The 23,253-nt window shown below is 36.2% G+C and overlaps 1 protein-coding gene across 5 annotated transcripts in view; it reads right to left on the reverse strand.

Annotated features, from left to right (window-relative positions):
* Positions 1-8,893, reverse strand: part of adcy6b (adenylate cyclase 6b) — a 34,707-nt gene extending 25,814 nt beyond the window's left edge. Inside the window, exons 1-4 of one of the 5 annotated variants that reach the window (XM_026243886.1) lie at positions 8,695-8,893; positions 8,488-8,630; positions 5,196-5,392; positions 3,848-4,736 (exon numbers count right to left, since the gene is read on the reverse strand). In XM_026243886.1, coding sequence (XP_026099671.1) covers positions 3,848-4,735 — 888 coding nt within the window. In that variant the 5' untranslated portion in view covers position 4,736; positions 5,196-5,392; positions 8,488-8,630; positions 8,695-8,893. Of the gene's footprint in view, positions 1-3,847; positions 4,737-5,195; positions 5,396-8,487; positions 8,631-8,694 lie in introns of those variants that run through there. The other 4 variants (XM_026243885.1, XM_026243883.1, XM_026243884.1 and 1 more) reach the window with 4 other exon arrangements.
* Between the last annotated feature and the right edge of the window lie 14,360 nt (positions 8,894-23,253).

Raw genomic sequence — 23,253 nt, forward strand, 5'->3', positions numbered from 1 at the left:
AACAGGTTTTTCCCCCTGAGCTAGCTATCATACATGCTATGGGCATCTGGCTAAAACTGCTCTTTTCTGTTATAACAACACAATAACAGGTATTAAATTGATGTATGCTATCAAAAACTGATTTTAGAACAATTTCACAGAGTATAAAGTCAGAGTATAAATATTAACGTTTATTTTCATCACCATGAATTTCCCTGGAATTTTGCTTAAATCAGTTTTCAGGGATCAATGAAGCCCATATATTTAGTGTATCCGGCTATGCATTAGTTAATTTAGCTACTATACACAAGCGTGTAACCAGGTCTTGGGCTAAAAATAACACATTCAGCTTGGTGTCTCTGAAAAAGGTGTTACATTTATGTCTCTAATTTGCTGGTCTCTTCATGAGCCTAGTTTAAACCCATGGGACAAGGTTGGAACAAAAGCCACAGAACAGGTGCACTCATAGACTGGAGTCACAGAGTGCCTGTGAAATCACAGTGTCTGCCGCCTCTCTATATGACAACCAAAAAACTTGCATCTCGGGACATAAACAGTCCCACGCCGGCCAATAAGCAGTCCGAGCAGGTGACCAAACATATTTTCCATTTGAACAGTGAGCTTGGCTTTACATTTATATCCATAATAAGCTGCAAGTTGGCAGTTCTTCATAATGTGACTTTTTATTTTTTTTTATTTACCATGTCTGGGAATTGAGTGAATAAATGCAAACATGCATCACATGTCAAAGCCAAAATTCAGGACATAAACAGTCCCACACCTGCCAATAAGCAGTTGGACCAAGTGACCAAACATAGTTTCCATTTGAACATTGTCCTCTGCCTTACATTTGTATCCATAAACAGATGCAAGTGTGCAATTGTCCATAATGTGACTTTTTTTTTTATTTAATTAACGTAAAATTATTTTTTTTACTTTATCAATTGTATTTTATATATATATTGGAAAATTAATAAATTGTGAAAACTGAGCATTACATACCAAATCCAAAACTTAATGCTTTTATTATTTAGTTTTAGAATAACATTTTCCAAAAGCCTGTGTGGCCTAATTAATGTCATCACATAAGAAAAGCTGCATATATCGCAGTCATAACATTTTGATAAAACATTTTTTTTTTTAAAACTGTTACAAAGATTTATTTTTGAAAATATTTATTCATGTACAATAAGACTAGGTTGAAATATGCAGTCAATGTCACCATTTTAAGTACTTTTTGCCTTGCCTAGTTCATTTAAAAGGTCTTGTGATGTTGTTGTTTTTTTACTAAATATTATATACATTATTAAGCACAAAATATTATGTGTAATCTCTCATTTATTAAGGTTTAAGTGGAATTCATAGCAGTATAGCAATGCATTTGGCCCATTCACTTGTAGAAAACTGCTTGATTTGTCTTATAATTGTCTTGAATTGCCTTATATTTACTTTATATAAAAACCATAATAATTATAAAAGACATTTTTAGATGAGCTACAGTATGGCACACCTCAGGACATAACAACTTTCCAAAAGACCTTCATCAATTACCAAGATCTACACAGCAAAATCTATGAACTACCTTCCCTCCCTGCACTCAGCCCAGAACTTTAAGAGAGCAGCAGTATGGAGCTTTTCACCCACACAGCGGCATGCCATGCACATAAAGCCTCTGCGGCTTCCACGACTGAGGGCCATCTCATGAGCCCCGTTGTGAAAAGGGAATTCGTGACTACAAGTGAGTGAGTAAGAGAGACAGACAGAGAGAGCAAGAGAAAGAAAGGCCTGGACTGGCTGTCTCTTTTCAGCCCAGCACTTCAGTCCAGCGTGGTTTCATTCTGTCGATCCCCAGCCATTCCTGTCACCACATTCCGCCCCACACCACCCCATCAGTGTGTATCTTCACAAAGACAGCTATTGTCCCGCTGGTGATCGCCCACTGACCTGCTCTATCTGCACTGCACTGCTGGTCATCTCGGAGGGACACGCAAACAGCACAGCAAGAAGGAGTGAGGGGTTGTGAGAGGGATGGTGGACAGACAGAATGGAGAAGGCATAGAGATAAAGGGAATGACCAGTAGATGAGCTTTCTGGGGTATAGCTGCATTTCCCAGATTTGCCTGTTTGGTCAAAGCATATAGAAGAGAACTATGTGCTTATCCATACTAGTCATCCAGCAACTAACAAGTGAAAGCTTTATCTAGACTGGTTATGGCACTGGTGATGGATTTAGGATGAATTTAGACACACAACTTCTGTTCTGAGAGAGGGTTTGAACATGTCACATTTTAGCATGCACTACTTTCAACACCCCTAAACAGAGTATAAAATAATAATACATATCAAGACGACTTCAAATCACCTGCTGGTAATTAAATTCCCATTATTAAACATAATCCAAAGGTATTCATTTTTTGTGATGTCTGTGATACACTGGGAGGAAAAAACGGTGTATAAATTGCTAGTATATTTCACAAACAAACACTAAGAAATGGCAAGTAACACATTGAATTAAACATGAAATTTTTAAGTAGAAATACTGAAATAAGTATAACTATAAGCAAGCATAGAGGCATTACTTGCTTGCTCTTTGCAAGAGAGCATTTATATAAGACACTAAGCAGCCACACAACCAATGGACTTCCTGCATTGATTGCCCACAGGGCTGGAACCTATCCCAAATGTCTATGACGAGAATCTACAAGTACATGCTCCAGGCCATGGCCTGAGTCAATCAGCAGCCATTATCCCAATCCATTTCCTATCATGCTGAGTGCCAAGTAGAGAGCCCACAGCCCAGCTGTCTAAGGAACAAACACGCAAAAGCCAAAGCTCACTGAACCAGTATTAACAGAGTCAGCACTAGATCACATCGAACGTGGAGCTGACACAATAGACGCATTCTAGGCCCTGCATGGAAACACTGCATGTTAAATGCATCATATTAAGAGCAGTGAAGGACTAAGCAAAGCTGGAAAGTCATGCCAGGCATTCCTTTACAAGTACTGAAACAATCAAAACTTTCAAACAATAACCAATTATTCACTGAACTCTGTGACTCCAAAGAATTTGGAGAAGTGAAAGATTGTGCCTTCAACTGATCAGTTACTTGGCGCTTATTCTCCACCGCTGTGGCATTGCGACATGTGGTGTAAATAATGTGCAGTTCTTTTCTTCAGAGAGTTCTACTGCAAGAAAACGGATACCAAAAAAAATACAAATCTCATGCTGGACATTTTCCTGTATATTAAAGGAATAATTTACCCACAATAAATATTCTGTCTTTATTATCTCACCCTCATGCTGTTTTAAAATTCATATGCTGTTATTATTTTCTGTAAAACATTTTTTTTTTAATGCATTTTTACACAGACCAAAACTAACAAGCTCAAAAAGGACAAAAACATCAAGAAATTGTATATGCAAGTGAAGCTCCCCTCTAATTCTCAGTAGAGAAAAAAAGTAGCATCCTATTTAGTAGCCGTATTTACACAGTGTCAAAACTGTAAAAAGAAAATAAATAAATACAGCATATAAATAAATAATAGGAAATATGCAAGCTTTGAGGATGAGCAATCAGTAAATTATAAATAATTATAACTATTTTTAAAATTAATAATAATTTAATTAACACATTTAGGCCTGTTTTTTTATTCATAAGGCATCAGAATACTTGGAATATCATGCATAAGTCATATGGAGCACTTTAATGGTGCATTTATGGTCTTTTTTTTTTTGTCCTTTTTGGAGCTTGATATACATTCAAAAACAACAGCATACAAAAGGGTTTAGAACAACAGGAGGTAAGTAAATATTTGTGTGTAATATTTCTCTATTCATTTTAATTGTATCAGAAGCATACACATACCTGTTTAGTAAGGAAGTAATCCTCAAGGTTGAGTCTCCATGCCATAATCATATGTATGGTGGACAGCACAGCTCCAGTGATCACAGCTGCTCTCATTCGCACCGGCAGCAGTGTGTAGATGATGTAGATGAAGAACACCGTCCACCATATCCCTTCAGACCCACTGGGAGGATCCACCATCAACAAGCCAAATACCTGCACCACCACTAACACCGCCATGACCAAATAGCTCACGATCCACATGTAGTCCTGGTGGAAGCCGTTTCTGTTGCACACCACCATCAAGGCTAAGAAAAGCCCCATGGCTACGGAGAGCACTGAGGCAAACGCCACATCTGGTGGACCTTGGACGCAGTGGAACGCCAGCATAACCCCGCAAACCACAACAAGAACCCCCATGAGCATCATAAGAGAGCTCTGGTTGAGCCTGAAGAAGTACCGTTGATACAGTCGCTCGAGCTTGGCCGACTTAAACTTCTTGGACTGAAAAACGTGAGCCAGACGCAACAAGCAAGTCAAAAAACACCTGTCGGGACCCTTTCTCTCCTCTCCGCTGCCATCGATGTCCTCGCCATCTTTCGGTTGCTTCGTCTCAGGATCTTCAAAAGCCAGGTCCACAGCTCTCAGACCCACATCACCCTTCCTGCCATAATGGTCTTCCTGCCAAACGCAGCGTGTGCTGAAGTTGCTGCTGGTGGCGCCCCCTGCTGCACGGGAGTAGTGTTGGGAAGGGGGCTCCATAGACTCGGGGTTCCGTAGACAGCTCATGTAGCGTGGGTTGCACAGGGACGAGTCCCTTTTACGCCTCGACTTCCTGCCATTGCGCTCACCCCACGCCGTCTTATGGTTGTCCACTCTTGCAGCTTTAAAGCCATTGACCCAAGACATTCTAAAAGTAAAAAGATTGTTCCATAAGAACAGAAAACCTCCTTAAAAACAAGTCAATAAGCATATATTATGTCATTTATTTATTTAATTATTGAAAGAATTCCCATGCTTGTCCTTCTAAACTCCTACATAACTGCAATTTATATTTGCCTACACAATTAGTTTCAAGCATTTGTTGTTCCTGTAGCTCAAGTGGTAGAGCATTGCGTTAGCAGCGCAAGGTTGTGGGTTCGATTCCCAGGGAACACATGTTAGGTAAAAAATGTTAGCCTGAATGCACTGTAAGTCACTTTGGATAAAAGCGTATGCTAAATGCATTTAAGCATGACATTTAGATCAACAGGTTTTCAGAATCATGAGAATCAAATTCAAAGGCCAACTGTGTTTAAAATTTTAACTGGTAGCATATTTACTCAGTGAATGCTGTTGTTTTGAAAGTTGTTTAGTGAGGTCGACTTACCTGTGCGGCTTCCCCTTTGTGTGGTGGCACTGTTCTTTTTAGCAAGGCACTGCATTTACTCTAGTGTAGAGAGCTAATATTACCAGCATTTTTCTGAGCACAGGGTTTGTCAAGTTCCACGACACCCACTTTAGCACAGGGTCAACAGAAAATCCTCGTATAGCACCAAGATCTCTGCATCTCTCAGCCACCGGAGTCTGCTGGTACAATACAAATAGAGCACATGCAGTATGAGTGAAGCGTGAAAATAAAAAAGGCACAAGACAAACCTCTCTGAGATTATTAGTGTTTGATTACCCCTAATAGCTGTTGCTGAATACGCGGTTGACATTAATATGTGTTTATTCATGTTTATGCCTCAATAGGTTAGTAAAGAGTATTGATTCCAAGCTGTAATTAACCAGCGATTCTGCTTTCTCAGAAATGTTAGTTCACATGAGAGCAAATTAAAAGAGTTGAAAGTAAAATAAGAGGAAATTCTCTATAGCTAGAATTGACTGATGCTGAAAGCGTCCAATCAATCTCACAGTAAACCTATGAAAGAACAAGGAAAAAAAGTGCATCACAAATACAAAGACTTAGGTTAATCTGACTGTCCAAATGCCTAGGACTTTCAAAGCGAACCACAAAAACATGGTGTTTTAAGACAGGAACGTTTTCCCAAAATATAAACACAGGCCAGTTTCTAGCTTGCTGTCTGACAACAAAGGACTTATACGTGTGCACATAAGCCAACGCTCTGTAATTCAGATGAAATTGTCCATGCTTCCCCAAATTTGCTCAGATGAGTCACCACTTTACCTCATGTCAGCTGCATTAGTGACTTCAAATGATTTTTTTAAGGGCTAACTGTCTGGAAATGAAATAAGATGTGTCCAACTTCAACTTAACTTTGAAATACAGATTTTAACCACAATTACATCAAAGCGTTTTAGAATGCAATTAATATAAAAACATATATATTTTTTACATTTTTCCAACTACACACACACACACACACACACACACACATACACATACATATATATATATATATAAAATAACAGTACCAACAGTACAGAAGTAATGCAATATAAATTATAAATGTATCTACCAAAGAGTACCAAATAAAACATCACGACCCATGCAGCCTAGAGTTACTGAGGGAGATCAGATGGTAAACTGTCAAATTAGAAATGTCTTCGTGTTCGACGAAGATGTAAGTGCAGTCATCAAAAGAACTAAATACTTGTGGATTGGAAACAACTAACAAGCTTTTGCTGAAATCCTATGGATGTTTTGCCTGACAGGTCTTCGAGCCAGTCACGAGACTGAAAACTGTTAATTGTAGCCTCTAAATTTAATAATGCGCAACACCAATGGTTCGAAGTGCTGTTAATGTGTACAAAGGCTTTGTAAAGCCTTTTTTTATCATGCCAGTAAAGCTACTGGAATCTCAATTAATCAGCTGACTTTTCTAAATAGGATACACATCTCAACCACAGAACGTCTCTGTTAATGGTGTGTAAACCCTGAATTCTGTTTTAAAATATTGCCCTGGTCACACTGAGCCAATATTTATTCTGATGACTTTCGTGTGACTGATCACGCTGTAGCTAACAAAATGCTTTCTCTGTCCAGATTTAATAATAACTGACACTTCAAATCAACATTTCAATTTCAACTTTTACTAAATGTAGTCTTTAATAATGTCTAAAAAATATATCTATGAATAACCTGATACAAGTAACATGCTTTATGTCTTACGTAAGTCTCTCTGCAGCAAACGGTTTATATGTATTTATATATAGGGCTATACAGCCATTTAGAGGTTACACCTTGATATTGCAGAAGATAACTGGTACATAATTTAGAATAGGGCTGCACGATAAATCGTATGCGATATTTAATGTGCAACTTATAAGTAAAGCCGGTTCTGTAATAAACGGTAAATCTCCATCACCTGTGAGATTTCACATGGAGCAGCATTTACTACAAATAGCTGTTGTCCAATGACAACCTGGGCAAAACATGCGCAATATCATTGTGGTTTTGCGCAGTTAGTCAATGAAGAAAGTGCACCACGGACATTACAGTGGAACGCTAACAGCTTAAAGAAAAAAATGCAAAAACATTATTGAGCTAAAAATCACAAAAGCACAACTATATATTTATTCTTATATATTGCTGTCTTCATTCATTTATACGATCATCTATAAGTGTTTGGGATTTTTAATATTAGAAATCTATTTAAAATCCAACCAACGCAGCCCCGCCCCCAGATAAAATATATTCTCTCAGCAATGGCTAGGCTAAATACTGACACACCTAGTGGTCAAAAGCAAAAGCAAATTTAATAGGTCATTATTATTAAATTGCAGACAAAGATTTTTGATCATTAGGTTCTCTTTTAAGTTTGATGCGGAATGGGTGCGGTTATGGGACCCAACCTCATTTTCTTTCATAGGGTCCATAATTGCTAGTGGCATTCCTGTATATATATATAAAATGTGCAGCATTGCGTACACACAATTTATACATTGTCTTTCTAATTCATTACAATTTACTAGTCAAATGTGTTAGTTCTGAAAAACCTAATAGAAATGTTGACAGTTCCAAGCTAAACACTTTCTCTAAAGCATATTTTTAGCCCACAGTCTTGCAGAAAAAAAAAAATTGTGGAATAAAAACCATCTACATGTCAAAAAAAGAAATTTCAAAATTCTTCTCCCCTTTAATGCGCAAGCTTGAAAGGCAAAATGTGTATAATTGATCAAAATCAAACACAGCTATCTAAATAAAGTTACGGTGGTCTGTGGGAAACACTGGCTGGTTTTTCCTTCATGGATCCCACTCTAGAGACATTGTGGCTTCACATTCGATTGCAAGCACTAATTTCACTTGGCAGGAAGATTCAACCATTCATTCAGTACTGACATGAGAAAGAAAGTAAGGGATGAGAAAACGATTAACTTGCTGCAGTAAAACTACAAATAGTAATGTCTGAAAAAACCTTTACTTTAACACCTCACACACAAACATTCATACAAAAACAGAGAGATATGATAAATTAAGTCAGTGTATCCTACTTAGAATGTGTCTATACCATGAGAGTCTACAACTGAAAGACAAGACAATCTCATGACCTATCCAGTGCAATGGATGATTTGGTCACACTACATTAAAATGCTGCCACAGTCGCTAAACAAGTAATCACCATAAACAAACTCTGAAACATAGAGAATGTGTCTGGTTTCTAGTGCAGAGCATTATAGAGCACCTTTACAGTAAGGTTAGTGAAAGCGCAACATACCTGATCGTGAAGAGACTGTTCTTAAAAGACAAACGCAGCTACATATCCTTACTCTACTGTAAATTCGCTTTCATCAACGACTGCTGCAACCAGAATATGTTGCCCGAGGTTCTTACGCCGCTGCTAACAAGCCCCACAACACACTGCAAAACAAGGACACATTTCAAGAGTAAGCGAAAACACATCCGTAGGACAAGAAGCACTCACCGAAAGCCCCCATGAATCAGCAGCGCAACGTGCTTCAATCGCGAAATCACGGAGAGGAACTGTCGCTTGACCGAGAGAGTGTTTAACTGCGAGTGATTGACTGGGCGATGATTACATTCTCGCGCACGCTTGCTGATACGGTCACGTTCGTCCTCATGCTTCTTCACGCGCTGCTACTATCCACTGAAGTCTGGAGTCCCCCTAGAGGTACAGCCTCTCCGGTCGTGTGTGTGTGTGTGTGTGTGTGTGTGTGCGTGTGTGTGTGTGTGTGTGTGTGTGTGTGTGTGTGTGTGTGTGTGTGTGTGTGTGTGTGTGTGTGTGTGTGTTTGGTTTTTGCCTACATTGTGGGGAGCAAATATCTCCACCAAGACAGTAAAACCAAGTAAATTTTTGATGTTGTGGTGACCGGCCCAAATACCACGAGGGTAGAATTAATAAACATGCTAAATAGAAATGAAAACGTAGAAATTACAGGAAAAGGCTTCCATGTAGGGGTAGGGATATTGTTAGACATAGGTGTTAGTTCAGAGTAGAAAGTCTAAGTCTGCAAGATTGAATTGAGAATTTTGCATATGGATTTTAAAAAGTATAATAATAATAATTATATATAGTAAGTTATATTTGTATGATTCAAATAAGTGTGATTTTCACAATAAATAAAAGATAACATCTTGTTTTAATTTTTTTAAATGTCCAAAAATTTAAAAATACTTACACTTTACATAATGCCATTACTGTGTTGCATTTCTAAGTCCTGTGAGGTGCAAACTATTTCTGTTGCTATTAGCAATAGAAATGTGTTCATAGTTCATGATGTTTGTCCAGTTTTGGTGTTTGTACAAATTGTACATTAACTGTATAGACATACCAGTGCATTTAAAAAAATAATAATATTTTGAAAAAGTTTTTGTTGTTATAAGTGAAAGTGAAACTTTAATATATTCTAGAATCATGACAAGTGAAAGATTTCAAAAGTTGTTTTTATTATTGTTATTATTATTATTATTGATTATTAGAGCTTACAGCTCATGGAAGTCAAAAATCTCAAAATATTAGAATATTTACATTTGAGTTTCATTAAATGACCATCCCTACAGTATAAATTCCTGCTGACTTGGCAATAGTCCAGAAGACAATCATTGACACCCTCCACAAAGAGCATAAGTCACAGAAGGCCATTTCTGAAAGAGGTGGCTGTTTTCAGAGTGCTGTAACTAAGCATATTAAATGCAAAGTTGACTGGAAGAAAGAAACTGGGAAGGTAAAGGTGCACAAGCAACAATGATGACCGCAAGCTTCAGAGCACAGTCAAGCAAAGCCGATTCAAACAATTGGAGTGAACTGAAGCTGGAGTCAGTGCATCAAGAGTCTCCACATTCATATATTTTCAGGAAAAGGTTACCACCCACTTCTGAAACAGAAACAATGTCAGAAGCATCTTACCTGGGCTAAGAAGAAAAAGAACTGGACTGTTGCTCAGTGGTCCAAAGTCCTCTTTTGAGATAAAAGTAAATTTTGCATTTAATTTGGAAATCAAGTTCTGGAATCTGGAGGATGACTGGAGATGCAGAGAATCCAAGCTGCTTGAAGTTCAGTGTGAAGTTCCCGAAGTCAGTGATTATTTGTGTGCCATGGTGTCTGCTGGTGTTGCTCCATTGTGTTTGATCAAGTCCAAAGTCAATGCAGCCATCTATCAGAAGGTTTTGTAACACTTTTTGCTTCCATCGACAGGCTTTATGGAGATGCTGGTTTTCTTTTACAGCAGGACTTTAGCACCTGCCCACAGTGCCAAAACTACTTCCAAGTGGTTTGATGACCATGATATTACTGTGATTGACTGGCCAGCCAACATGCCTGACCTGAACCCCATATGTAATCTATGGGATTTTTTCAAGAGAAAGATGAGAAACAGTGGATCCAACAATACAGACGAGCTGAAGGCTCAGTAGTGCCTCAGCGTTTTTCACAGGCTAATCGCTTCCATGCCACACATCACTGATGCTGGAGTTTGTGCTAAAGGAGCCACAACCAAGTATTGAGTGCATGAATGAACTTTTTTGTTTTTTTACTGATCTCAGGAATAATTTGAATTTTGATATACTGGATTTTTGTCTTTCATAAAGAGAAAACTCTAATAATCAAAATTAAAACAAACAAATACATATAATGAATCTAGAATATATATATATATATATATATATATATATATATATATATATATATATATATATATATATATATATATATATATATATATATATATATATATATATATATATATATATATAAATAATAATTATAAGGCCAGCTGAAGTGCTCATAAGTGAAATGTGCACTAGTTGGAAAATATAGGCAAAAATGTTCCGCCTCAAATCTAAGGTCAACTGGTTTCTTTTTCAGGTTATAAGTTTAGAGGTAAAGGCTACAGTAAACCAGCAATATAAATAAATAAACATTGCGTATATAAGAGGTCATCACTAATGTAGCTTCTAAGTTTTCTACTGGATGTGTTTGTGCTAAAACAGGTGAGGGAATATCACACATATGGGATGTTTCACACATTCCCCCTGCTGACACTAAAGATGTTTAATTGCTTCATGTTGTGTAAACACACACTACCAGCCACAGGTTTGGACACACTTGACTGACTTCAAGGTTCTCATGAATAAATAAATTAAAAAATACTGTAGGATATCATTTTGTTTGTATATGAATTCCTTCACGAATGTATAATTTTAAATAAAATATGTAATAATAAATATTCTTTCTTATGAAAGAAAAGCGGACAACAGGTGTTCAGCATGAAAGTCATTTAATACTGTTTAAAAGTTGACTTGAGAAGCCAAGTGTATGCAGAGCTACAATCTAGGTAAAGGGTGGCTATGTTTATGAAGCTAAAATCGAAGTAGTTGGAATTTGTGTTTTTATATTGTAAGGTTAAAAATAGTACAAATAAAGAATGAGTAGGTGTGTCCCAACGGTAGACTGGTAGTGTATGTTTTTCATCAGAATAATTACATGACAGTACATGACAAACAGACTACCTTTTAAAGTGGTTGTTCTGGACAGTGTTTTCTTTCTGTTTTGCTTTGTGAAGCTTCTTTGTGAGGCTTGCCTGAGGATTCAACGCTGATTAAAACAATATGTGCTTGTCCATGCTTATGTGTGTGTGACTGGTTAGTGGCCCCACTATGCAAATAAAGCTTTATTTGTTCTGCTTACAGAACACATAACCTTTGAGTGCAGTTTGGTCTCCTTGTCAGAGCTGATGCTTTAGGGTTTTATCTGTTTTTACTGAGGCAGATTTCACACATCAAAAACCACTTTCATGTTAACGTGATTCATTTACAACCATAAGCTTATTTTTTTAAATCGGACTCATAAACAGACAATAGTCAAATGTAAACACATTTATTTTTCCCCCCTGATTGGGGGAAACCTTTTGCACTGACAACAACCAGATGTTGAAAAATCTATTTACTACCTATTTTCTTTACATGGCATTTTTATAGTAAATATGCCTTTCTCCTTATTTTACGTGTTTACATGTTAAAATTCAGTAGGCAACATTTGAAGTGGATCAAATAAGTTCATCAGAGTTGTCCTAAGATAAGAACGCATTTTGGTTTTAGGTTTAAGGACAACATTGATAAAGGTTTTGATCCACTTAAAGTGTTGACTAGTGTATAATAATGCTATTGAATAATATAATATAATTTTGTGAGTGAAATCTATGTAGGATAAGAATTGCTTGGTCAAGAGATGAGGGAAACTTAAAATATATTGTTCCTCAGTGTCCTATGACATTACAAGTACAAAATGATAAGACAGATAACAATAATTAAAGACAAAGTCCAAAATGTGTAAAATCATTCTAATACTATAAACATATGATAAAACTAAAACTATCCCACTCTGCATGTTTGAATGTGCAAATACTCCAAAATGTCACTTTAAATAAACACTTCCTCCCATAACAGTAAAGTAGCAACCACCCAGCTCAATAACTGCTCACACAAACACACACCACTTTACCTTTCAAATAAACCTTTAGCCCACTTTTACAACAAGAATGAAAATATTTTCAAATATGAACTTTGAGTTATAGGAGCTGGGCTTGGGCCTTCCACACCAGCTCCCACACTAGTTTCCCTGCACTTTATTTTCCACCGACTCCTGCTTCAAGCACACTTACCTTCTGCAAGCCTGTGTTCTGACTCGATTCTGTCTGAAGTTTTAATTTCCTGTCTTAAATCTTCAGCAGCCCCAAGCAAAGCATGGAATTGGAGGTCAGAGGAAAAACTACACTTGTCTTTCTACAGATTCTATTGATGACAAAACATCAGCTTTAAAATAGTCTTATTCCAGTGTTTTATGTGTAGTTTGTCTCTGTTTTGCTTCAGTAGTCTAGTTGACATTTAATGGATTTGTCCTATAATAACCACACATCTTATCACATGCCTCCTCTCACCCAGTTGTGCTGCTATTAAATAGTCAATGGTTGTCTCTTACTGTTGATTTTTCCAATAATTAATGCCACACTGTGATAGCACACTATGTTCATCCAACAATATTTTACATCTATAAAGATGATAAATCGGCATTCCATGGGGAAAATGCAGCAAAGGGAATGCAGTTTAATTTAGCAGATCTGATAATACATCATTATTAAATTTAACAGGAAACAAAACTTTTATAATAAAGTTATAGACTTATACCACATTGAATAATACATGGTATTTTTAAGGCAGAACATATGAAGTAGTATTTATTGTAGAACTTCATTTTCCACCTTTTTTTTATTTTTATTTATTTATTTATTTTTACATTTTTTGCAGTGTACTGCCATCTAGGGGTTAATAAAAATCCTACAGCTTCCCCATTTAGATTACTAAAACTTCAGATTTGTCGAAATTCACTATATAATTATTATTTACAGTTTGCTCCTCTCAGGTTAAACGTAGTGTGTTTTATACATAAGTAGGATTCATTTAACCGATTCATTTTTTTCATAATTTGATTGAGTGCTTGCGAATTTGATTTGAGTTTTCCCACAAGTTTCATGAAGCCTTTATTCGAGAAGCACAAACAAATAATAGTACAGAGTTTGAGGTTATTACTTATGCAAATAAATAAATAAATGAAATGGCTCTCCATTTAATTCTAATAATTAATCTATATCGATTTTATGTCGTATTAATTGCACATTTGCAGTGTTTTAAAATGTTCGCCAGAGGGCAGCAATAACTAAATCTTCCCTGGTGTTCATGGCGTCATGAAAAATCCGTTCTCGCTTACCCTGATTTCATTAAAAGAGAGTTTTCCTCACATAATACAGTATGTTCCAAATGTGCACAAATCTCATCTATTATGTTTTAGGAACATGACAGTCTGTACATATTATAAAATATGTAAATATGTAAAATATATGTAGGCTGCAGGATTTATTTTATTTTATTTTTGTCATACAAATCCATCTGAAAATTGGTAAGAGGAATAGAGTGTGTATGTGTGTGAGAGAGACAGCTTATAAAACTCCTTTGTCTATTTGACATTGATATAACCTCCTTCAGAAGTCAATAGTTCAATCTAAAATAGACAGCACTGCAAGTCGTGATCCTATCCAAAGTGCCAGATCAGTGAAAAAGGAGAGGAGCTACAGGATCCTTGTGCCTGCACAACCAAAGATACTTACTCTATCTGTCACTGAAGCATCATGGGAAACAGACTGCAAGAGGTTGTTAATTATTGCTCTTTGTTCTTTTGTAGCACAAAATGTGAGTGATGCCTCGTAGTACCATCAGAGAGAGGCTCAAAATCACTTTCCAGAACATTCTCATTCACTATTCCTGGCTGGTGGAATGATCTTCCCACCCCTATCCGAAATACTGAATCCCTGACAATTTTCAAGCACCAGCTGAATACTCATCTCTTTCGAAGCTACATGACTTTATCATAAAAAAAAATTAAAAAAACGATTTTTATTTTTTCCTTCTATTTCTAGCTTGTACTTATTTGAACAATATCTAAAACTTAATAATTTGCTTGTAATGTTAAACTTAGACAAATTTAATGTTACATCGCTTGTTTATCAATGGATCCCCTGCAGTGAATGGGTGCCATCAAAATGAGGGTCCAAACAGTTGATAAAAACATCACAATAATCCACAATTAATCCACACATCTACAGTCTGTCATTTGCTTAAGCAAAAAAAGCTGCATGTTTGTAAGGAACAGTTCCAATCCTTAAGATATTTTTGACTTAAAACTGCTATTTTCAGATAATATCCACTATATCCATTATATAGTCCTATCCAAAATATTGCTTTCTCTAGTAAAAGATAAATAAAAATAATAATAATTTTCTTAATGCACTGTCCAAGCATCATTTACAAGCAAAAACAGCCCAAAATCTCTCTTAACCAATATGACCGTGGGTAATGGACTGTTCTGATGAAGAAACAAACTTGTCTGCATGGATGGCCTGAAGAAATGTTACTTTTGGGTTAACTTTTCCTTTAATAAATGTGTACCTTGAAAAATGTGAATGTCTATGTTATTTGTTAACTATAATTTTGCTTCTAGACCTACTACACACTTGACGACTATTTTCTAGATTGACAGACAATCTTAACTCTGCAAATACCGGTTGAAAGGCACCTGTTTCAGTGTAGTGACGCACATTCTTCAAATCGTGTACACGTTCATGAATGGCACTGGGCCTTGTTCGTTAGTTAGTGTGTGTGTGGGGCGTGAAATGCTGAAAACTGCGAAAATAAAGTCTCAAAATCCAAATGAACCGAACAAGATCGATTCGAACTAGACTTCAATTAATGCACGCGTCAGCGTCACCCGATCCACATATGCTGCCATGGATTCCTTTTTGCATGTGCAATTTATGATATGTTAATGCAGAACAGAACATTTTTATTCGCAAACATGTATGTATATGTACAAATTGCTGCACAATCATTTAATCCCGCATCAAATTGAAAGGCATTTGTTTGTGGTTCGTAAAATACATGCATAAAATTGATGTAGTACATTGATATTTTTGCGTGCATCTATTAATCATTTTGCGTCTAATTTCATCCCATAGATAGATAGATAGATAGATAGATAGATAGATAGATAGATAGATAGATAGATAGATAGATAGATAGATAGATAGATAGATAGATAGATAGTTGAACTGGATCAGCTCATATTAGATCGAACCATCTTTATCTCTATGAGTCCTAAAGGACAAAGTGAAAAGTGCTGTTCCATTATTTATGAGGAATAGGGTAATCTAATCCTTCCTTTCACCAGTGCATTGTGTTTGCTGTCAATGATGAATTCACACGAGTCTGATTCAAACCTGTAACATTAAAAATGCAGCCTATGGGCGTTTATTCAGAAAGAATGGATGCATGGCCATGATGCTTGCAATGCAATTAAACAAAGTAAAAGTCGCAAGTGATGTTCAAAAATGGAGTCTATGTAGGCCAGTGGCTAGAGATACAGCCGAGCTGTTTAGTAGTGAAGTTTGATGATTTTTATCACTAAAAATCCTTGTCATCACACTTCTAGTTTTGTCCAGACACTGTTAGTGCCTCATCCATAAGAAGTGTGTTTAGAACCTGAACAGTGTTAAGTTGTGGAGGCTTTATGCAATTAAGATCAGTCTACCTTCCACTGAGAAAGAACAGTCCAGCCGTTGCTTTTTTGTGTAGTGTTCTCTGTTAATTCCCAACTGTTTACCATGTGTTTGCTCCCTTGAGAGACAGTAGAACAACACAAACACGTTATGCAACACCGGACTCAGTCCACATTATGTCTTCTGCTTCTTTGTAGAGTTTATGTTAGTTTAGACAGCAGCGTTTCTCTTGATATTACTATAAAGAGTATAATATACATTTTCCTGTTCATTTTCTATAGTTTGAGACTGCAGTACAGATGATTCTCTTTATAATACTCTCTCTCTATGTATGCTATTTGAGACAACAACATGAATAGCATGTTTTTTTTCTATTGCTCAAACCCTTTTTCTGATTTGCCATTCATTCATTCATTCATTTTTCAGAATCATTTTAAATGGAAATATAAAGGTTTTCCTCCCTGGGATCTTTGTGGTCTTATGGCTTTTATAATGACTAAGGAGAACAGTTACCACAGCCCGCAGTTTCGAAAAAGTTTTAAACTCCAAACTCAAGCTCTTAAGAGGTTTCATACATAATGCATGCCAGAGGGTTCAACCCAGTGAGCAAGTCCATGGGACAGACTTTAGGGCAGAGCTTATAGGGCTGCCAACATCCTGCCAGAAATTTAGCCTTCTCTCTCTTTCCGTCTCTGCTCTGATAACATTGTGGATTTCAAGCCTCTATTCATGTTTTATTCACATGCACCACTCATATGGAACTCAAATTGATGGGCCCCCTCCTTGGCTCTCCATGCCTGACTGTTCAGAGCAACATGTCCTCATCTATTATGGATCTTAGATCTACTGGACAGTGGAAATTAAAAGTTATATGAGAACCACCATCTGCTATCTAATGCTTCTCGTTATACTGTAGGTCACTGTTGTCATTGTATAAGTTTATATATTTGTTTATATAGGTATGGTTTTTATGATATATATATATACATGTATATTATATAGGGTTAATTTTATATAGACATATGCTTCATTATCCCTCCCGAAAGTTATCTTACAAAATTTTAGTATTTTTAACAATCATGATTGAATATTATATCAGTATTATCAGAATCATTACTTATAAATTGTATCATTACATTGTTTGAATGATGAATGTTGAACAAAATTTTCAGTTTATTTTCAGATTTAATAATACAATGTCCTGTAAGTATTTTTATATTTAATTCATTCATTTTTGTATTTATTATCCAGGACAATGATGTGACTTTTTGTAACTGCAGTGCTTGTCTAACTCTTTTCCAAACCTGTGCATGTGTGTGTGTGTTTGTGTTACAGTGTATTCCCGAGCTGTGTATTTTTTTGATTCCTCTGCTTTCTGAGTACTGCTTTGGAGCCACAGTTTGATCAGAATTGTTCTGCCATGCATTTCTTGGCTCAGCAGCGCAGAGAGCATTTAAGACATCCCCGTCTCACTGCAATAGACCACACATGGGACATGTTCACATCTTTGACATAAACACAGAAAAAAAGAGACACCTGACAGCCCAGCATTCTCTCCCAAACCACAGCACTGTCACTGGATCAAACCTGTTTTCCAGAAAAAAAAATCTTATAAATTTACTGAAAGCAGAATTGTTTATGACAGTAATTTTTTTAGGAAAACATTTTTCCTATACCATTTATTTTTCCTGCAACCACACACACACACACACACACACAAATCAATGTACTGTATTGATATGAAGGATTATTCCATATTGATTTTTACAGGTATTTTACCTGTATTTTTTTATTTTACACTGCTCTGTGTGGTCTTTAAGGATTTACAGAAATTTCAGTAAAATGCCAAATTAGCATTTTTTTAATACAGTATGTTTTGTTGATGTTAGAAACATTTACTCTATTCCTATGTACATTATGTGTATTGCAAAAAAAAAAAAAAAAAAAAAATCTAAAAAAGAAAAATATTAATAAAATTATAATTTCACAGCTAAATAGACATATTGTACATTTAAATAAATAAGAAGGTTCATCTAAGATGTTTCAACATAAGTAGGGGGATGAATGTTAATATGTAAATTTAATGTACATGAATATGACTTTACACATCAAAAATGAAATTTTAATAGCTTCGCAATATGATTATTTTATGATCTCTATTCACCAAGGGGTTCTTGGCCTTAAAAAGGTTGAAGACACTTGCTATAGAGCTACAAAATGACTGTGTTCTTGGATATATTTGATATATACATATATATATATATATATATATCTTAAATATATATATATGATATTATATATATGATTTTTAATTATAAACTTTAATATCTCTGGGAATCCTAAAATAAACAATAGCATAGATCTGATATATAACCTTCATAACATGAATGAACTCTGAGTCAGTGTGGTGCGAGAAACATGAGAGAACACAGAGGCATAAAGTGGGGTGAAAGAGAGAGAGAGAAGGGGAGGGAGCTGTGAAAGGAATAAGACAGAGAAAATATGAGATAGATACTGCCTAATGTGCAGGGGGAGGGGGAATAAGAGAGGGAACTGGAGTTTGATGCTACAGTAGACTTGACTTGTGCACACCGAGCGCATCATGACCAGCTAGCTGTGAGAGTATGCACTCTCTCCACACCTCCAACTGAGTGAGTACAGCCACTTCTCTAACCTTCAGCACAACCAGAAACGCTTAAAGTGTGTGTTTAGTGGATGTTTCACAGACTTTGAGATGAATGTTCGGTTTGGTGTAGCAGTGTGGTCTGAAAAAAATCTTCAAATATGAAATATTCAATGCAATAAAAACTGGTAGAAAAATAACAGCTTGTTTTAGCAGAAATAAAGCAGCTTGACGTCACTTATTGAGGCCAGAATGTTATTTTGACTCTGCTGAGGTTGTCACTCTTTCTCTCAGTCTCTCCATCCAAAGAAAATATGTTTGTTATGCAGAACATATTTTAGATTCATGTGGAGGATGCATAGGTTTCTGTTTTATGGTGGTGTCTGTGGAGCTGTTGGCATACTTGCAGGCACTCCTGGTGTTTCTTTTGTGTTGGGGGAAGGAGTGCATTTGGAACCGCTGGGCTTCCTGTGTGGGGTCAATTAAATACTGCATGAGACTAGAGCACTAAAAGCCTGTCCCGTGAGGAGAGGAGTGCTTGTGTGTGTGTGTGTGTGTGTGTGTGTGTGCAGTGGAGCATCAACGCGCAAAGCCTTGATTAAATTTGATAAACCAGCAAAGTTTTTAAAGGTGAACACATTATTTATTATTATTATTATTATTATTATTATTTAACAGGAAGCAGGAATCAAAGTTAGAATGAAGTTGCATGGAATAATGTAGTAGTGTTGTTTGCTACCGTACTGTACAATATGCAGTTTAAATTTGTATAATATTTTCTTAAGTCTGTTATTATCAGACAAATTATATATGTACTAGACATTTCTGTTTTTATTATTATGGGTTTATCTGTATAGCGACAATACAAAAACATAATTTTAATTTACAAGCATTTAACACAGAGATTATGTGAAACTCTGGCCTCCAGAAAGGCTTTAAATAAATTGTCTTTAATAATAATATAGTAAATAAAATAAAAAAAAATTAAAAATAATACAGTCACATTTGTAAACAAAAATGTAATTATCAGCTACAAATTGTTAAGAATGCTAAAAGTGATTTTGTGTTTGTTTGTTTTTTTTATTTTGGGGGGGGGGTGGTTGTTGTGAAATCTGTTTTCTTTTTTTTCCCTTTTTTGACCAGCACTTAATCGTTGTTACTTTGTGACTTCAAATCATTATATAAGAATAATCATCATCATCATCATCATCATAATATATAATATTAATAATAATAATATAATTATTATTATTATTTTAATCTTACGGAAATTCTTGATCTAAACCTCACCCTCTGAACTTCTCCACAATCAAAAGCTGAAGTTGGTTGCTTGCATTTACATTTGTTTTTTTTTTTACTTATATACTTACACATACATACAGAGCTATATATATATGTATATACACACACACACACAGACACACACATTATATCAGTTCATGCATCCTCAGTGAAACAAAGTCATTGCTAGCACCCTGCTTTTCTGTTTTTGCACTTATAAATGAACTCATTTAGCCTCATTTCATTACAAATCTTTCTCCACTCTTCAGCACATACAGTACTGTACTCTTATGCTTTACCGCTGTGCAATTCTAACACTCCCTTGAAATTTGGTAAGGGTGGCCTATATAGACTAAAGCATCTGCTAAATGAATAAATGCAAATGTAAGCATGGGTACTGTAGATCAGTTTATCTTTTATTACCTTTCTTGCCATCTTGATACAGTTGCTCAGTCATGTCATTTGATCAGTAGGCGTCAATGCCATGGTGGTGCTATTCTGTGTGTTGTGTGGCCAAAGTACATCTATAACTCTCATATGCTTCTGTCATCTCATTTTGGTGACTTGCATCATTCTGGTGTCCATATTCCACTTTCACTGCTTGCGGTTGAAATACAAGATGCTGTTTCTATTTTTATCACCTTGCGCAGATATCAGCAGGAACTCATCTTCGATAGGATTCGTGTCCTTGGTACAATAACAAGGCGTGTGGGAATTCAGGATATACTGTGTAATTAAGAGAGAGAGAGTAAGATAAGCTGTGAGCTCTTTTTAAAAAAAGAAAGACGAAACTTTGCAAGATAACACGAGGACAGGAAGGTCTCACCTGGATAGGATGAGGTATCAGTCTATTTGCTGCTGGTATTGATTTATCCAGTTGTAATCTAGAAACGAGAGGTTACCAAATTTAAGTCCTCTCTGGAACTGGTTTTCACGAAGTATCATCAAACACACGTGAAGTCATTTCAGCTGCTATAGTGAGCTTACAGGGATAGTTCACCTCAAGTTGTTCCTGACCTGTAAAGAAGATATTTTGAAGGATGTTCATAACCAAATAGCTGACAGTGGCCATTGACTACTATAGTATGGAACAATTGGGTACCATCGGCTGCTTTGTTACCAAAAATAGCTTCTTTTGTGTTCAGCAGAAAAAAGAAAACCCAAAAAGGTTTGGTAAAACTTGAGGGTGTGTAAATGAACTGAGTTTAGTCAAAGGATATTGTCAAGGATGTTTGGATACAGTAGCAGAGTTTAGCCCCTGAGAGGGCTTCTACCTTATACCAGCCCACCCTTCTGTTCCTCGTGGGTCATCTCTCTACATCCAGGCAGCTTTCTGTATGCACCCAGCAGAAGAAAAGCAAGTAGAGTGGAAGAAAAGCTATATTTAGATCAACAGCACACACACAAAAACATGTACCGTCTTTCTCCATTGCTTAGGCAGAGATGGAGTGAGATCCTCACTTTCTGTCCCTCCACTGACCCTCATGATTTTCTTCACCTCAAGCTCTATCGCTTTTTTCCTCTCACTTTTTTCTCCCTCTAAGCTGTTCTCTTGTTCAGGCGATACCTGATTTACTTCTGATATCCATAAGCTGCTTTTACTTAGATGGAACTTAAATATATGAAAATGATATGAACCAGTATTTATTAATTCGGCTCGATTATAATATTTTTTTAATATATATATTTAATTTTATTTAATACTTACATTTTATTTTTGTTTTGTTTTTGAATTTTTAAATAGATGGGTTTTTTTTTAAGTTATGGCTTTTATTTTTGTTTTAGTTGTTTTAGTAGGTTAACATAAATTAAAACTGATAAATATTTTCCTCGCAACAGCTGAAATAAAATATGTTTAGATTTTATAGTTTTACAGTTTATATCCCTAAAGGGCACCATAACTCTGAAACCGGAAAATTGCTCTGTTAAAAAAATAATCTAATTAAGCCAATTTCCCCCCATAATAAATGATACAATTTCTTAACTTGATATTTCCGATTTTTTGTGTGTGTGTGTGTGTGTGTCAGACCTGCGTGAAACTGGGTGATAATGCTCCTGTATTTTTTGCATTTTTCAAAATCATAAAAACATTTCTTACTGTAAATATCTGCTCTATATAGTAATTTTTTAAACCATAGATAGCTGATCACTGCTCCGGGTGTGTGTGTTGTTCACTACTCACTGTGTGTGCACTTGAATGGAGGGAATGCAGAACACAGATTCTGAGTATGGGACACCATACTTTATTACACGTCACATTTTTTCCTTTCCTTAAAATTATAAGAGCTGAGGTATGCTAGTGGCCTTCTGTTTGTTTTCAAGCTCACCTACTTGCAAGCATGTGTATAAAGTGTATAAAAGAAAGCACAGCAGTAACATAGCCTCAAGATACACAGCTCTAAAAGCCACAGCGGACAAAGTTGAATTAAGAAAGAGCACAAGCTTCCAGTAGCTATAACGGAGTCCAGAAAGAGGTCCAAACAACCTGGGGCAGCCTCAGGCCTCTGTTAGCCTGCTGATTTAATACAACCTGAAGAGGAAAAGGGTCCGTATTCATGATTCATTTTCGGTGGTACCGCCCCATTATGAGTGTGTGTGCAGGCTGACTCACCTTGTGTTCGTGGGGTGTTCTGCATCATGCTATTGTCAGGACAGTAACGCTGCTGTGAAGGCATCCATCCCCAACCTCATTGGGCGGAACAGATTTACTCTCAGTTGGATCAGGCCTGGAGAGATTAGCAGACTGAAAGTGGTTTTTGAGATCAAGACTCCCAGGGAGTGTGTGTGAAAATCTCACAGTGCTGTGAGGGATACAATACAATGCAATCGTAACGGACCGCTAAATCCTTTTAGTGCCATAACAAAAGCAATACAGTGTGAATTCAATAACCAATAGAATCAACTGTATAATTAGGGTGACTATATTTTAGTTTTCCAAAAAGAGGACAGTGAGTGTGATTTTTTTTTTTGGGGGGTGATTAAGAAATTGCATTATTTAAGGTCCAAAAAGAGGACA

This window comes from Carassius auratus, unplaced genomic scaffold, assembly GCF_003368295.1.
Source record: "Carassius auratus strain Wakin unplaced genomic scaffold, ASM336829v1 scaf_tig00004557, whole genome shotgun sequence".
Classification (NCBI taxonomy): Eukaryota; Metazoa; Chordata; class Actinopteri; order Cypriniformes; family Cyprinidae; genus Carassius; species Carassius auratus.